Genomic DNA, 17,374 nt, shown 5'->3' on the forward strand with positions numbered 1-17,374 from the left:
AAGTGAACAGACATTGGTTGTGAACTATGAAACACGCCCTTCTCTCCACCACTACAAAAGCCCATTGGCGAAAGTCAACCTTGTGTTCCCGATGACATCAGGACGGCTGTCCATACGCTTAAAAGGGCTGATTTCAACTACAGAACTAAGCCAACCTCAGCCTGAGCTCTGGTTGCGAATGGTTGACCGACTACATCCTAACGAAATTAACATTGTATTCCCGGTGACGTGAGGACTGATGTCTATATGTTTAGAAGGGATAAAGTCAACGTGGAGGTGACTATCGACACGCTGGAAGGATGAGTTTCGACTATACCAGCCAGAATATAGCATGAGCTCATAGTATGGCAGCTTGCTATGAATTTTGAACTCTTATTCACTAAAGAAGTGATACATCCTAGACGTCGAGTAAACAGCAGCAGCTGTAAACGTGGACTGGAAAGGACGGACAATCTCTTGAGAAAGACAGGATACTACAACGTATACATTCTACCACACGACGACGGTACTACAACGAACCATTCTACCACAACATATTCTTCAAAGGACAAAAGAGATCTCTGCTGGGCAACCCAGCCTTCCATCTACAACCAATCTATCGAAGCGCAGCTCAGAGTAAATATTTATTGTATTTTACTTTTACAAATGGGTGGTTATTTGGAATGCATAAGATTCTGTATTTAAGATAGCATAGCTATCCTTTTGTTACTCAGTCTTCCCGCGCTTTCATTCAAACCCAACCCCCTTTCTTTGCGTAACCAGCCGTCATATCGGTTCCGTCCACTGGGGACGTTTTCTTGTATGACATAATTAGTAATCAATGTATTATCCATCCTGTGTATATGTAATTCTGTGATTATTTAGGTATTTAGTAATGAAAAATAAACCAATTTTTGTATTGCTGATTCAACTTGTTAGCCAGGGTTTGTGAAGATAAGAATTTTACAACGTTCAGATGAGACAGATGAGAGAATAAGGTGACGATTAATAATTGACTGCTATTGATATAAAAGATTACCAGGTCCTTAAGAGTTTATTCGGAAGACAACACCTCTATAAACATTCTTCCGTGGTGCCCCGACTTCCTAGTTAATTACATTTACATGATTAGTTTAATCAGGTAATATTAATTACAGAGAACTTATTTTATAAAATAGCATGTCATATCACTTAATCCGGCATAGCAAAGACAAGACACCTGTTTTAAAATCTGGTGACCCAACACCTGTGGAAAATTACCGACCTATAAGCATGCTTCCAGTGCTATCAAAAGTAGCTGAAAGATGGATGGCTGATCATCTGACTGATCACCTCATTCAGGGCAAATCCATACATCAAATGCAATTTGGATTCAGAACTAACGCTTCTACCGAAACAACCAATTGCTATTTTCTGGAGTGAATAAAATCTAAACTGGACATAGGTGGTGATGTCAGTCTTTTTGGATCTTAAAAAGGCCTTTGATACTGTGAATCATGAGGTCCTCCTATCCAAACTATCCTCCCTTAATGTGTCCACTGAAGTCATTAGTTGGATGTATTCCTATCTGGCAAACAGAAGTCAAAGGGTACGTCTGGGGGACACTCAAGTCGGACTCTCTTTACTATAACACTGGGGCCCCAGAAGGGTCAATGTTAGCCCTCCTTCTGTTTACCATCTATATAAATGATCTCCCACTAGTTTGCCTACAAGTTAACACGCAGGTGTTCGCCTTAGCAATCTCACTAGGATAAAGACCTCCTCCATTCCTGTCATTATTGAAAGAGATCGTGATACTGCACATCTCAAAATAGGGCTACTTAATGTTAGATCCCTTACTTCAAAGGCAATTATAGTCAATGAACTAATCACTGATCATAATCTTGATGTGATTGGCCTGACTGAAACATGGCTTAAGCCTGATGAATTTACTGTGTTAAATGAGGCCTCACCTCCTGGCTACAATAGTGACAATATCCCCCGTGCATCCCGCAAAGGCGGAGGTGTTGCTAACATTTACGATAGCAAATTTACAACAAAAAAAAATGAAGTTTTCATCTTTTGAGCTTCTAGTCAAGAAATCTATGCAGCCTACTCAATCACTTTATTTAGCTACTGTTTACAGGCCTCCTGGGCCATATACAGTGTTCCTCATTGAGTTCCCTGAATTCCTATCGTGACTTTAATATTCACATGGAAACGTCCATCGACTTGGTGGGTTTTGTCCAACATGTTTCTGGACCTACTCACTGTCACAGTCATACTCTGGACCTAGTTTTGTCCCATGGAATAAATGTTGTGGATCTTAATGTTTTTCCTCATAATCCTGGACTATCGGACCACCATTTTATTACGTTTGCAATTGCAACAAATAATCTGCTCAGACCCCAACCAAGGAACATCAAAAGTCGTGCTATAAATTCACAGACAACACAAAGATTCCTTGATGTCCTTCCAGACTCCCTCTGTCTACCCAAGGACGTCAGAGGACAAAAATCAGTTAACCACCTAACTGAGGAACTCAATTTAACCTTGCGCAATACCCTAGATGCAGTTGCACCCCTAAAAACTAAAAACATTTCTCATAAGAAACTAGCTCCCTGGTATACAGAAAATACCCGAGCTCTGAGGCAAGCTTCCAGAAAATTGGAAAGGAAATGGCGCCACACCAAACTGGAAGCCTTCCGACTAGCTTGGAAAGACAGTACCGTGCAGTATTGAAGAGCCCTTACTGCTGCTCGATCATCCTATTTTTCCAATTTAATTGAGGAAAATAAAGGAACAATCCGAAATTCCTTTTTGATACTGTCGCAAAGCTAACTAAAAAGCAGCATTCCCCAAGAGAGGATGGCTTTCACTTCAGCAGTAATAGATTCATGAACTTCTTTGAGGAAAAGATCATGATTATTAGAAAGCAAATTACGGACTTCTCGTTAAATCTGCGTATTCCTTCAAAGCTCAGTTGTCCTGAGTCTGCACAACTCTGCCAGGACCTAGGATCAAGAGAGACACTTAAGTGTTTTAGTACTATATCTCTTGACACAATGATGAAAATAATCATGGCCTCTAAACCTTCAAGATGCATACTGGACCCTATTCCAACTAAACTACTGAAAGAGCTGCTTCCTGTGCTTGGCCCTCCTATGTTGAACATAATAAACGTCTCACATCCACCAGATGTGTACCAAACTCACTAAAAGTGGCAGTAATAAAGCCTCTCTTGAAAAAGCCAAACCTTGACCCAGAACATATAAAAAACTATTGGCCTATATTGAATCTTCCATTCCTCTCAAAAATTTTAGAAAAGGCTGTTGCGCAGCAACTCACTGCCTTCCTGAAGACAAACAATGTATACGAAATGCTTCAGTCTGGTTTTAGACCCCATCATAGCACTGAGACTGCACTTGTGAAGGTGGTAAATTACCTTTTAATGGCATCAGACCGAGGCTCTGCATCTGTCCTCGTGCTCCTAGACCTTAGTGCTGCTTTTGATACCATCGATCACCACATTATTTTGGAGAGATTGGAAACCCAAATTGGTCTACAAGGACAAATTCTGGCATGGTTTAGATCTTATCTGTCGGAAAGATATCAGTTTGTCTCTGTGAATGGTTTGTCCTCTGACAAATCAACTTTACATTTCGGTGTTCCTCAAGGTTCTGTTTTAGGACCACTATCGTTTTCACTATATATTTTACCTCTTGGATGTCATTTGAAAACATAATGTTTACTTCCACTGCTATGCAGATGACACACAGCTGTACATTTCAATGAAACATGGAGAAGCCCCAAAATTTCCCTCGCTAGAAGCCTGTGTTTCAGACATAAGTAGTTGGCTGCAAACTTTCTACTTTTAAACTCGGACAAAAAAGAGATGCTTGTTCTAGGTTCCAGGAAACAAAGAGATCTTCTATTGAATCTGACAATTAATCTTAATGGTTGTACAGTCGTCTTAAATAAAACTGTGAAGGACCTCAACGTTACTCTGGACCCTGATCTCTCTTTTGACGAACATATCAAGACTGTCTCAAGGACAGCTTTTTTCCCCATCTACGTAACATGGCAAAAATCTGAAACTTTCTGTCCAAAAATGATGCAGAAAAATTAATCCATGCGTTTGTTACTTCTAGGTTAGACTACTGCAATGCTCTACTTTCCGGCTACCCGGATAAAGCACTAAATAAACTTCAGTTAGTGCTAAATACTAGAACCAAAAAATTTGATCATATTACTCCAGTGCTAGCCTCCCTACACTGGCTTCCTGTCAAGGCAAGGGCTGATTTCAAGGTTTTATTGCTAACCTACAAAGCATTACATGGGCTTATATACCTATCTCTCTGATTTGGTCCTGCCGTACATACCTACACGTACGCTACGGTCACAAGACGCAGGCCTCCTAATTGTCCCTAGAATTTCTAAGCAAACAGCTGGAGGCACGGCTTTCTCCTATAGAGCTCAATTTTTATGGAATGGTCTGCCTACCCATGTGAGAGACGGAAACTCGGTCTCAACCTAAGTCTTTACTGAAGACTCATCTCTTCAGTGGGTCATATGATTGAGTGTAGTCTGGCCCAGGAGTGTGAAGGAGAACAGAAAGGCTCTGGAGCAAAGAACTGCCCTTGCTGTCTCTGCCTGGCCGGTTCCCCTCTTTACACTGGGATTCTCTGCCTCTAACCCTATTATAGGGGCTGAGTCACTGGCTTACTGGTGCTCTTTCATGCCGTCCCTAGGAGGGGTGCATCACTTCAGTGGGTTAATTAAGTCACTGATGTGATGTTTCAGTCTGGGTTGGCGCCCCCCCTTGGGTTGTGCCGTGGCGGAGATCTTTGTGGGCTATACTAGGCCTTGTCTCAGGATGGTAAGTTAGTGGTTGAAGATATCCCTCTAGTGGTGTGGAGGCTGTGCTTTGGCAAACTGGGTGGGGTTATATCCTTCCTGTTTGGCCCTGTCTGGGGGTATCATCGGATGGGGCCCACAGTGTCTCCTGACCCTCCTGTGTCAGCCTCCAGTATTTATGCTGCAGTAGTTTATGTGTCGGGGGGCTAGGGTCAGTTTGTTATATCTGGAGTACTTCTCCTGTCTTATCCGGTGTCCTGTGTGAATTTAAGTATGCTCTCTCTAATTCTCTCTTTCTTTCTCTCTCTCTCTGAGGACCTGAGCCCTAGGACCATGCCTCAGGACTACCTGGCATGATGACTCCTTGCAGTCCCCAGTCCACCTGGCCGTGCTGCTGCTCCAGTTTCAACTGTTCTGCCTGTGATTATTATTATTTGACCATGCTGGTCATTTATGAACATTTGAACATCTTGGCCATGTTCTGTTATAATCTCTACCCGGCACCGCCAGAGGAGGACTGGCCACCACTCATAGCCTGGTTCCTCTCTAGGTTTCTTCCTAGGTTTTGGCCTTTCTAGGGAGTGTCCTAGCCACCGTGCTTCTACACCTGCATTGCTTGCTGTTTGGGGTTTTAGGCTGGGTTTCTGTACAGAACTTTGAGATATCAGCTGATGTACGAAGGGCTATATAAATACATTTGATTCGATGTATGCAGACGATACAGTTCTGTATGTACACTCAAAACAATTGACAACTGGTTGTTAACAAGTGAACTTTAGCTATGGTACATGTTTCTAAATGGATGACTAATTCTTGCCTGCATTTAAATATCAAGACTGTTTGTATGTCCTTCTCTAAGAAATCCATTGATTTTTCCCAACAAGCTGTTCTTGTTAATGGGTAGAATCTGAAAGTTGTGTCTAACTTCAGTCTGAAACCAATTGAATCCCTCTACAAACAAACACTTACGATTTTTTATAACAAACCAAACAGTTACCACTATTGTCATTTACAAACATAATTTATTTAGTCTGGATAGCTTTAAGCAGCACTTACATGCAAGCCTTGTCTTTAAGATTCTCCATGGTCTTGTATTGTTTTAGTGAGTATTTGTATTGTGGCTGTATAATTGTCCTTAGCTGCCCTGAGACTACGGGTGCGAATTAGCTTTTGGCTAACCCCAGCACATTTACATGGATGTTGCATTATTGTAATATTGATGTTGATTACTGTGCATTGTCCCCTATAAATGTATTTATTTATTTAAACCTCCAACTACGACTTGGACTTATCCACATGTTCACAACATTGCAGCAGACATTGTACAGTCTGGCATCAGAATGCTGTATCAGATGTGGTTAGCTAATTATGCTAAATACCTATCCAGACATTGTGAGATTTGGCAGACGTGTGTAAAGTAGTCCGCCTGCAACACTGCCAATAGTACCTCAGGGTTTTTCCCTGGGACCTACCGGGTGTGTCAGGGTCAGTGTTGCTGATGGTGATGGTGGCGAGGGCCATACTGCTGGCATCCTCCAGGGTGATGTTGACACAGTAGATCCCCGGCTCCAGGAAGGTCCTCCGCAGGCGCACCTCGCACCCCAAAGACGGAGGCACGTCGTCACACACGATATTCCTGACCTGGCGGCAGGAGGGGTCCGACACGATGGTGCAGGCTGAGGTGGGAGTGCTACGGGGGGAGAGGAGAAGTAGAGAGGTGGTTATGGTAGATGGATGGGGAAACAATGGAGTGGTTTGTGTGCTAATATTCACAAATTACATTTTTCACTAGTCCCCAAAACATTTCTGAGGGTTACATTAGCAATGTGTAATTGTATTCCACTCACCTGCCCAGGCACTTGACCAGGAAGCTGATGTCAGTGTTGGTCACCTTGGCAGCAGACACGTCCACGATTCGATTGGCTGGCTGACTGTTGATTAGGTGCTCTGTGATAGGGTAAAGCCCAAGTGATGTCATTTTCGAGTGTGCATGAACTCATCAGCCAAATCTGTAATGTACAAGCTTTATATATTTGTATAGACTGATAAGTGATTAACTGAGGGGCTAACTGACTGACTGACTATCTAACTTCACTGATTGTCATCAGTTTGACATCCCATTGTCATGCACCCACCGATGATGGTGATGTTGGTCTGGAAAGTTCCGTAGAGGTAGCGGAAGCAGTCGGTGGCCGCCAGGTGTCTGTGATGGAGCTGGGCCATAGGGGTGGGGACAGCTGGCAGCAGCGAGGTCGGGTTGAACCCCTGGGTCAAATCAGCCACCGTCGAGGGGAGGGGCTCTGTCGTCTGGAAGCCTGTTGTCCCGGGAACAGGTGTGTTGGGGCCCTTGGAGGTGGGTCTGGCAGTGGTGATTGGCACTGGAAACGAGACAGTCGAATTTTGACAGTTTATGTCAACTGAATAGAACTAAACTCACAAGAGAAAACATTTCCTCATACACTGTCGTGGAAATGTCCTTAATTACCAACTGATGAGAGAGCAAATCACACAAGTCAGAGTTATGTTTAATCTTCACCTTTAATAATAATTAAGCTTTTGCAATAGCATTTTGACTTTCAACATTTCAGTATCTCTAATGAAAAGTTGAGAGTGCCTTACACAATGGCAAATGGGATCCTTTATAGCAAAGATCCACCCCCTCCTAGACGACATGACAAAACACAGGTCTTAGGAACTTACACAGAGAGAAAAAACCTTACTTCAGAGAGAATATCCCCTAGTCAGACAGAGTGGGCTATAAATTATCGTTCAGTTTGGTCTCCTAAACAAAGCTCTAATCTCGTCCTTGGTACAAAATGGTACCAAGACATTACCCCCACCCTATGATATATATCAAATTGTCATTTATTTAGAACCAATTCTAAATACAACCAATCAGAGGACAAACTCACGGAGAGGAGCGTGACCCTATAGGTCAACAAAGAGGGAGCATAGAATGATTCCAGACACTGTCACCCTTCTTTCCCCGATGAGAAAAGTAGGGAGTCACTGCCACACCGAAAAGATATGTTTACACATGATGACCCCTTGACCTCTCCCCTCTCCGTGGCCCATGCAACTTAGTCCTGAAATAGAACAGATAACTGCCAATGGCCACCACTATAGTACAACAAAATACATTCTTATGAGAAATAACTCATAAGCATATCATGAAAATAACACATCTTATCTATGTTACTCAACTAATTCTGATAATTCCACAACAACACTCTGGCAGACACTTCTATTCAATACACATTGTAGAGTTAACTCTTACCATAACCATGAGTTGTTTCCATTTTGCTAGTGATGGAGTGAGTGCCAGTGGGAGGTGTAGGAGCCGCTGAAGGAGAGAAAAAGAGACATGATACAACACTCCAAAGATGGAAATGCGGCTGCTGCTCAATCAGTCCAAAATAAACATGCACCATCCCCCAACGGTGCATAACTTATTCCAGGCATGTGTGGCAGTAGTACGGTGCAGGTGAAGCTCATTATTGTGTGTACTATGTACATACCTTCTTCTAGATTTGTGTGCCTGTAGTATCCTCTGAAGTGAGGTGTGTGACTCGAGTGTACCTGTAGTTTGTGGCGAAGTAACACTCATCGGTGTTGGCGGGGGGCACGGGATCTTGATCGCCACCTCCACCATCAGCTTCACGTTAACTTCGCCGACCGCGCTGTAGGCATGCGTGGCCACGTTGCTATGGGTGACCAGCTGGTTGCCGTTCTTGAAGTCCCAGATGTAGTCGACGGCATCGGTAGTCTTCAGGTAGTTACTGGGGTCATGAACAGACACACTGAACACCACGTCCTCGCCACGCACAAACACGCTCGCTGACAGGTTGGATGCTGCCTTCTGGGAAATATTCACCGCCACTGGGATCTTGTCTGTGAAGGGGTAAGGGTTAATGAGAAAAGCTCAGACATGACGCATCCGTTCAGCTATACATTCTCTTCTGTACTTCTGCGTCCCTCTGAGGAAGGACCATCTCATTTGTAAGAGACAGGCTATGGTTGCTTCCAAAATGGCACCCTTTTCGCTACGTACACTTTTAGGGGGGAAAAAGGGAGCTACACTACATGTATGTGGACACCTGCTCATCGAACATCTCATTCCAAAATCATGGGCCTTAATAGAGTTGGTCCCTCCTTTGCTGCTATAACAGCCTCCATTAGATGTTGGAACATTGCTGCAGGGACTTGCTTCCATCCAGCCACAAGAGCATTAGTGAGGTTGGGTACTGATGTTCAACGATTAGGCCTGGCTCGCAGTCAGCGGTCTAATTAATCCCAAAGGTGTTCGGTGGAGTTGAGATCAGGGCTCTGTGCAGGCCAGTCAAGTTCTTCCACACTAATCTCAACAAACCATTTCTGTATGGACCTCGTTTTGTGCATTGTCAATATTATCATGCTGAAACAGGAAAGGGCTTTCCCCAAACTGTTGCCACAAATTTGGAAGAACAGAATTGCCTAGAAAGTAATTGTATGCTGTAGAAGCGTTAAGATTTCCCTTCATTGGAAGTAAGGGGCCTAGCCCGAACCATGAAAAACATCCCCAAACCATTATTCCTCCTCCACCAAACTTTACAGTTGGCACTTTGCATTGGAGCAGGTAGCGTTCTCCTGGCATCCGCCAAACCCAGATTTGTTTGTTGGACTGCCATATGGTGAAGCGTGATTCATCACTCAAGAGAACGTGTTTCCACTGCTAGGGCTGTGGTGGTCACAAAATTTTGTCAGCTGGAGATTGTCAAGCAAATAACTGTCGGTATCACTGTAATTTACCGTTAATTAACATAAACATATTTAGCATCTCCACTCATAGCTTGCAAGTCACTGATGCAGAACTTTGGAACATCTACATTAAAAAGTCTAATAAAAGGGCCTCCCGGGTGGCGCAGTGGGGCGCTGTACTGCAGCGCCAGCTGTGCCACCAGAGCCTGGGTTCTGGTTCGCACCCAGGCACTTTCGTAACCGGCCGCGACCGGGAGGTCCGTGGGGCGACGCACAATTGGCCTAGAGTCGTCCGGGTTAGGGAGGGTTTGGCCAGTAGCGATATCCTTGTCTCATCGCGCACCAGCGACTCCTGTGGCGGGCCGGGCGCAGTGCGAGCTAACCAAGGTTGCCAGGTGCACGGTGTTTCCTCTGACACATTGGTGCGGCTGGCTTCCGGGTTGGATGCGCGCTGTGTTAAGAAGCAGTGAGGCTTGGTTGGGTTGTGTATCGGAGGACGCATGACTTTCAACCTTCGTCTCGCCCGAGCCCGTACGGGAGTTGTAGCGATGAGACAAGATAGAAGCTACTAAAAACAATTGGATACCATGAAATTGGGGAGAAAAAATGTGTAAAATACAAAACAAAACAAAAAAAGTCTAATAAATCCATGCAAATATAGCCTACAACTTTACAATAAATCCATGATTTCTTTTTGACAGGTCTAAAGAAGCATGATATGAAGAAAATGTAGTCTATTTCAGAAGAACAGAATAGCATACTCTGAGTTGTCCTTATGTTAGGCCCTGATCTGGCTATGCCAAATGGCTGTGGGATACACTAGTTCATTTAGTAGACAAGATTTGCTTAGAATTCTGTGGCATTATTTTATAGTATGAATACAATTGAACTGTATAAAATTAAAAATAAAAAGCTGAATAAAATAGAAAGGACATTTTCTCCAAACGATTTGAGGGAGTGTGCACATTCTGTGTTGAGCGGTTAATGTAGAGTTATTAATGTAACTTTAGGTGTTCTACAAACGTTGGGCTATATATTTCGATTGTAGTAAGGCTGCACGATGATTTGAAAAAAGTTGCTTGAAAGGCATGAGCTCTGCTTTGGTTTTTTTGTACACACTACATCAGTCACTCATTCACAACTTGACAAGGATTTGATAATGCCTTGAATTTCATGGCGTTATCACCTTTGTGTGGCCGTAATGCACCCTAAAAAAATCCTTGCCTTTTGCAGCCAGTTGACATTGTGCCCTTCTCCCTGAGAGCTAAGCGCTCCGAATCACCTCCCACTCATATGATCGGGTCTTTCTCACAGGCTACAAGTGAAGACAGACACATCGGGGATACAACTGTGCGCTTCCTAATCCAATTCCGAGGTGCAAATTGAAGACATTGGAAGAACTGTCAGCATTTACTTTTCTTCAGCCAACAAGATGAGTAGGCCTAACGAAAAGCAATAAGCACTAGCCTATGTCAATCTTCCATTCCCCCATAGTACACAAGTCAACCTATTCTACTCTGTGTGAGAAATAAATATTCCAAACATAGTCTGGGACAGTTGAGGGATGCAATAGATCCCAAATTAATTAACTACTAGCTTCAAAATAATTTTTATGCAATGTGGCTGACGCAACAGATCAGAACGTTTAGTTTAACATGTTGATTAACTATTAGGCTATTCTTCACATTATAAGCGCAGCAATGCGCACATGGTAGTAGACTATAAGGGCAGATGTACCATTAGCAGAAAACACCATTATCAAAGGTGACCACAAATGCAATTATGCATGTAATGCTTTCATTATAAAGGTGCATTTTTATGGTGAAAATGATCTTCCCCAAACTTGAAACTCACACGATGCTTATGCATACCAGTTAGGCTCTACACCCCTTGTAAAGCGGATGAATGTGCTTCATTTTAAGAAGTTATTTGGCCACTTTAGTTGTGATACAAACCTTATCAAAACATGTAGGCTTATGGGCTAGGCTACATGAGGTGTGCCACTATGATTCGAAAAAGTTGCCCCAAAAAAGGCATTGTTTCTTAAGCTGGGCATTGTTCACAAGCGATAATATTTAATTCCCAAGTTATAGGCTAATATTGTCACCCATCAGATTATTATTGATTTAATCTAGTCTTTACATATATTAAATTATATATGTGTGAAATATATTTTGCTTTACAATGGACCATTATCATGCATCTGTCTCGAAGCAGGGGCAGCAGGAAAAAATACATGTCATCTATACACTTAAATAGCACATTTTTATGCCAGCCAGGTAGGCTATACTCTAGTTGTAAATATAAGCAATGTGCTTAATATTAGGAAAGTTGAGAAATAAATATAGTAGGTCTAGCGTATAGAAAGCTGATGGGAACCTCCTATTTTTAGTCGAGGCCATCACTCATGCTCAACATGAGCTCATGGGATCTCTGGAAGTGTTTGATTAGATTTTTGATTAGATTTGCTTTGATATCAGGGTAATAGAGTGCTGAGTACCAGGCAGTTATTAAGTTTGTTACTAACGACTAGCAGCAGCATCAGAGCTTGGAGAAGCCTAATTAAGTACCATGACGAAACAGTCACTTGGAATTTGACTGCCTTCATGACACGTGACCGCTGGTGTGGTGGTAAAACGGTCACTGCAACAGCCCTACCCACTGCTGCAAAGTCCAACGGCGGCAGGCTTTACACCACTCCAGCAGACACTAGGTATTGCACATGGTGATCTTAGGTTTGTGTGCGGCTTCTCGGCCATGGAAACCCATTTCATGAGACAAAACAGTTATTGTGCTGATGTTGCTTGCAGACGCAGTTTGGAACTCGAAATGAGTGTTGCTACCGAGGTGAGACGTGTTTTCAGCTTCAGCACTCGGCGGTCCCGTTCTGTGAGATTGTGTGGCCTACCACTTTGCGTCTGAGCCGTTGTTGCTCCTATAAGATTCCATTTCACAATAACAGCACTTACAGTTGACCGGGGCAGCTCTTCAGTATGAGCCCTTCAGTATGGGCCATTCTACTGCCAATTTTTGTCTATGGAGATTGCATGGTTGTGTGCTCAATGTTATATACATGTCAGCAACGGGCTGTCCAATTGCGTACTAGCGACTCCTGTGGTAGCCAGGGCGCAATGCTGACACAGTCGCCAGGTGTACGGTGCTTCCTCCCACACATTGGTGCGGCTGGCTTCCAGGTTAAGCGTGCGTTGTATCAAGAAGCAGTGTGGCTTGGCTGGGTTGTGTTTCGGAGGACACACGGCTCTCGACCTTCGCCTCTCCCGAGTCTGTACGGGAGTTGCAGCGATGGGACAGGACAGTAACTACCAATTGGGGAGAAAAAGGGGTAAAATAATACATTTTTAAAAAGAATGTAGCGTATCTAGAACTTAAAAAGGTTATTTGGCTGTCCCCATAGGAGAACCCTTTGAAGAACCCCTAGGTAGAAAGAACCCTTTTGGGTTCCGTATAGAACCCTTCTCACAGAAAGATCCTACCTAGAACCGAAAAGGGGTTTAATTAGAAACAAAAAGGGTTCTCCTAGGGGGACAACCGAAGAATCTCTGAAACCCTTTTTTCTGAGAGTGTAGTGCACTACATTGTACATTACAGCCATAGGGGTCTGGTCAAAATTAGTGCACTATATAGGGAATATGGTGCCTTTTGGGACACACCGTCGGACTTTATTCCAACAAAATTCTTGACTGTCAAAAAAATGTTGAATAAGTGAAAGCAAAAAAAACACTAAAGCTCCACCTGACTAAGGGCTTGGTGTCCTATAAGATGTACAAGGGGAAGAAACGATAGTAGATGGGAGGAAGAAAGGTTGTGGATTGAGACCCGTCCCATTGATGCTTTGGGAGTAGACATGTATACAAAGTGTATACAGGGGACTCACCTGTGACGAAGAAGACGGTCTTGTCTGTGGCCAGGGGGCTGTACTTCCTGCGCTCACGTTTCCTGTACACCATGACTTCTATCAGCTCCGGCCCCAGAGTGATGTCACTGGTGTTCACTGTCAGGGTGGAAGAGGAGCCATCGCACGTCTCAGAGTACTGACCTGAGAGAGGGATGGAGGGAGTGAGGGAGAGAGAGAGATGGAGGGGGAGGTGGAGAGGGAGGGCAGAGAGAGTTACAGAGAAAGCAGATCTCCATCTCTCTCAGCTGCTGCCGCCTCACCTTTCCCCACCTTTAAAGCTGCAATATGAAACTTTTTAGAACTGTGAGTTACAGATCTGTCATTCTTATTGAAAGCAAGTCTAAGAAGCAGATTTGTTCAACGTGCACTATTTATATGCTTTGTTTTTGCGTCTTTTACTTTTGGTTTTGTACACCAGCTTCAAACAGCTGAAAATACTATATTTTGGTTATGGAAAATATATTTCACAGTTGTTTAGATGGTATAATGATTCTCCACACTGTTGTTTTGTCACATTAATTGAAATAATTAATTTGTCACATTAATTGAAAGGGGGATACCTAGTCAGTTGTACAACTGAATGCCTTCAACTGAAACGTGTCTTCCGCATTTAACCCAACCTCTCTGAATCAGAGAGGCGCAGGGGGCTGCCTTAATCGACATCCACGTTTTCGGCGCCCAGGGAACAGTGGGTTAACTGCCTTACATGAGGGGCAGAACGACAGATTTTTACCTTGTCAGCTCGGGGATTCGATCCAGCAATCTTTTGGTTACTGGCCCAATGCTCTAACCTAGGCAAACTATTAGAATTTTAGCAACCAGGAAATGTCAGAGCGATTTCTGCATAGTGCATCTTTGATAGAGCACATATAATTGAAGACATTGTGCGTGCATATGTGTGTTACTTTATGACTGTGTGCATGAGTATGTCCGTGACTGATTCTGTTTGAGTGAGACTTACCCATGGAGTGCCATACGTAGACGTAGCTCTTGTGTCTCCAGTCGTTGCTCTGAGGGAAGGGTTTCCCGTCTGGGAAGACGTTACATCTCTTCAGGTCAGTACACTTTCCAAAGCCGTAGTCATCCAGCCAGGACGTCCAGTTAAACACATAGCCATGCTTCAGCTGACCGTTAGCTGACCAGGAGAGGGGAGAGTTAGTCAATACACAAGTTATCAGATATTGTCCTTTTTGTGGCACGCAAATGTGTGTGCGTGCACGTAGAGTGGTTTGTGGGAAGCACCTGAGGCCTCCAGCTCCACACCATCCAGACAATGCTCATCCCACACCAGCTCCCCATTGGCATCCTCCTGCTGACAAGGTGGGTAGTCTAGCTTGGCCGTAAATGACACCATAGAGCCAATGATTGCAGGACTGTCACTGGTCAGGCGAACTTTGATTGGCTGACCTGGATAGGTGTGTGAAAATAGTGGATAGCTAAATGTTTTAAAGGAGGAACGTTATAAACTTTCCCTGCATAATTTGACAAGGTCAGTGGTGGTGCTCACCTTTCCTCCGCGTTAGTTCCTTGGGACTGAAGGGTGGGTAAAGATAGTCATCCCATGGGTTACTGTCTGGGTTCCAACCGGGAATCGGTGGAAACTTCATCGATACTGAATGCTTATGAGGGAACATGTCTCGGTAAGCTGAGAGAGAGAGTAAATGTTTGTTTTGAAATGTATAGACTATAATGGTACTTTTAAAAACGTATATTGGGAAATGCTGCCTAATGTGAGCGCTCTAATGTAAGCTTATTGTATGAATTCGTTGAAACCAGCCTATTTCCCTAACCATAATAAACGGTCATATTCTAGACACATACTACAATAGATATTGTGTTCAAAAATGTTTTGTATACTGTTGGAAAACCTATCGAGGAAACCATATTCACAAGACGCATCTACTAGTGCAAGGGGGGAAATGGCATAATTGGGCTCATGGGACTGAGACTGACAAGACAAGCGCGTGGATACTGGCAAAGCAATAACAGCTCGCGCACCTCTCTGACATTCTTAGAGGATGACCAAGGTCAGATGAAAACAATTAGTCCGAAGCGTTCATTTTTACTTGAAAAACGTAATTTGTAAACGGAGAAAAATTACAATACATTTAAATTCCATGCATAGCCTATGTGAAATTATTTCGAACTATAGCCTAGTCATTTGAAAGAGTTGACTGATTGCATTATTAAACCTTTATAGGCTAATGGCTAAAAATATACAACGATCAGCATAACAATTATCAACACGATTGTAGGCTTACAATCATCCCTATATTATTTAAATTCTTAATTTGAAAACAAATTATGCTTAATCTGCATCCATCATCCTATACCACAAACCTGATTGATAGGTACAGCTGAGACCCCAAAAGCAACTCAAACTTTACTTACTTTTGAGTCCATTGGCTTGAGAAACGAAAAAAATGCAAGCCAGAACACAGACATAATGTAAACGTCCCATTTCTACCTGGAGAAAAAGCTGCAACTATATCCACACAACCCCAAAGATATTGCTGCTCACGCGGACCCCACCAAACACATAACTGCTCCCACGCGCACCTATTCTCCCTTCCTTCCCCCGCGTGCCCGGAGTCCCGTAATTTAATAGAGGGATGCATGCACGCGCAAACATATGAAGTTGATAACAAGATGCATCTCATCCTTCATTAGGTCGCGCGCTTCATGTGAACCGTCTCAGTCCCCACCCCTCTGCTCTGTCCTGTCCCGTTCAGTGGCGATTTTAGCATGTAAATCTTGGTAGTGCGAAAAAAATAAACAACGTTGTAGATGCATGCCAAATATATATATCTTTTGCACCACACCTTGCTATCAGCGGATCCTTATCTGGCAGGGAAACAATTAATTCAGCCTCATTTACTGCCTTTAAAAAAACATAGCTAATATGGCTGACTTGCTAAAACAAATGTATTTTCTACTGACAATTGAGATGTACAAACTATGGCATATGGGGATGACTAGCAGGTAAGAGGCAATTTCGATTGAGACATTAATGAGCAAGCTAGGACCGATGTAATCAGTATAACTATTTGTTCAGCACTTTTGAAATATACAGCGACAGAATTCAGAATATGGGCCATTCTTACAGTATTCTCCCTGTACAATAAGTCAGAACAGTATGGTAAATAAAGGGGGCATATAAGCAGGCAATGAAAGCTCTTACAATATTCAATCATTACATTTCTCTAAAACAGGCTATAGGCTACATGTGCACCACCAAGTCAGAACAGTGGGCTAAGTTATGAGGGGGAAAGGGACCAAATTATTTGGGTGAGGAACATAGGGTACTAACAACTTATTACACAACATACATTTAGTATTACTTTCTTAGCTACAGTATACATACAGTTGAAGTCAGAAGTTTACATACGCCTTAGCCAAATACATTTAAACTCAGTTTTTCACAATCCCTGACATTTAATCATGTTAGGTCAGTTAGGATCACCACTTTATTTTAAGAATGTGAAATGTAAGAATAATAGTAGAGAGAATGATTTATTTCAGCTTTTATTTCTTTCATCACATTCCCAGTGGGTCAGAAGTTTACATGCCTTTAAATAGTTTAACTTGGGTCAAATGTTTCAGGTAGCCTTTCACAAGCTTCCCACAATAAATTGGGTGAATTTTGGCCCATTCCTCCTGACAGAGCTGTTGTAACTGAGTCAGGTTTGTAGGCTTCCTTGCTTTTTCAGTTCTGCCCACACATTTTCTATAGGATTGAAGTCAGGGCTTTGTGATGGCTACTCCAATACCTTGACTTTGTTGTCCTTAAGCCATTTTGCCACAGCTTTGGAACTATGCTTGGGGTCATTGTCCATTTGGAAGACCAAGCTTTAACTTCCTGACTGATGTCTTGAGATGTTGCTTCAATATATCCACATCATTTTC

The 17,374-nt window shown here is 43.0% G+C and overlaps 1 protein-coding gene across 2 annotated transcripts in view; it reads right to left on the bottom strand.

Moving 5' to 3' along the window:
- Positions 1-16,054, bottom strand: part of gpnmb (glycoprotein (transmembrane) nmb) — a 28,327-nt gene extending 12,273 nt beyond the window's left edge. Inside the window, exons 1-10 of one of the 2 annotated variants that reach the window (XM_035795799.2) lie at positions 15,860-16,005; positions 14,976-15,087; positions 14,711-14,875; positions 14,430-14,603; positions 13,448-13,609; positions 8,395-8,706; positions 8,093-8,158; positions 6,951-7,193; positions 6,663-6,762; positions 6,288-6,505 (exon numbers count right to left, since the gene is read on the bottom strand). In XM_035795799.2, the coding sequence (XP_035651692.1) occupies positions 6,288-6,505; positions 6,663-6,762; positions 6,951-7,193; positions 8,093-8,158; positions 8,395-8,706; positions 13,448-13,609; positions 14,430-14,603; positions 14,711-14,875; positions 14,976-15,087; positions 15,860-15,913 (1,606 nt within the window). In that variant the 5' untranslated portion in view covers positions 15,914-16,005. Of the gene's footprint in view, positions 1-6,287; positions 6,506-6,662; positions 6,763-6,950; positions 7,194-8,092; positions 8,159-8,394; positions 8,707-13,447; positions 13,610-14,429; positions 14,604-14,710; positions 14,876-14,975; positions 15,114-15,859 lie in introns of both variants that reach the window. The other variant, XM_035795798.2, reaches the window with a different exon arrangement.
- Positions 16,055-17,374: the final 1,320 nt, after the last annotated feature.

Source organism: Oncorhynchus keta, chromosome 20 (assembly GCF_023373465.1).
Source record: "Oncorhynchus keta strain PuntledgeMale-10-30-2019 chromosome 20, Oket_V2, whole genome shotgun sequence".
Classification (NCBI taxonomy): Eukaryota; Metazoa; Chordata; class Actinopteri; order Salmoniformes; family Salmonidae; genus Oncorhynchus; species Oncorhynchus keta.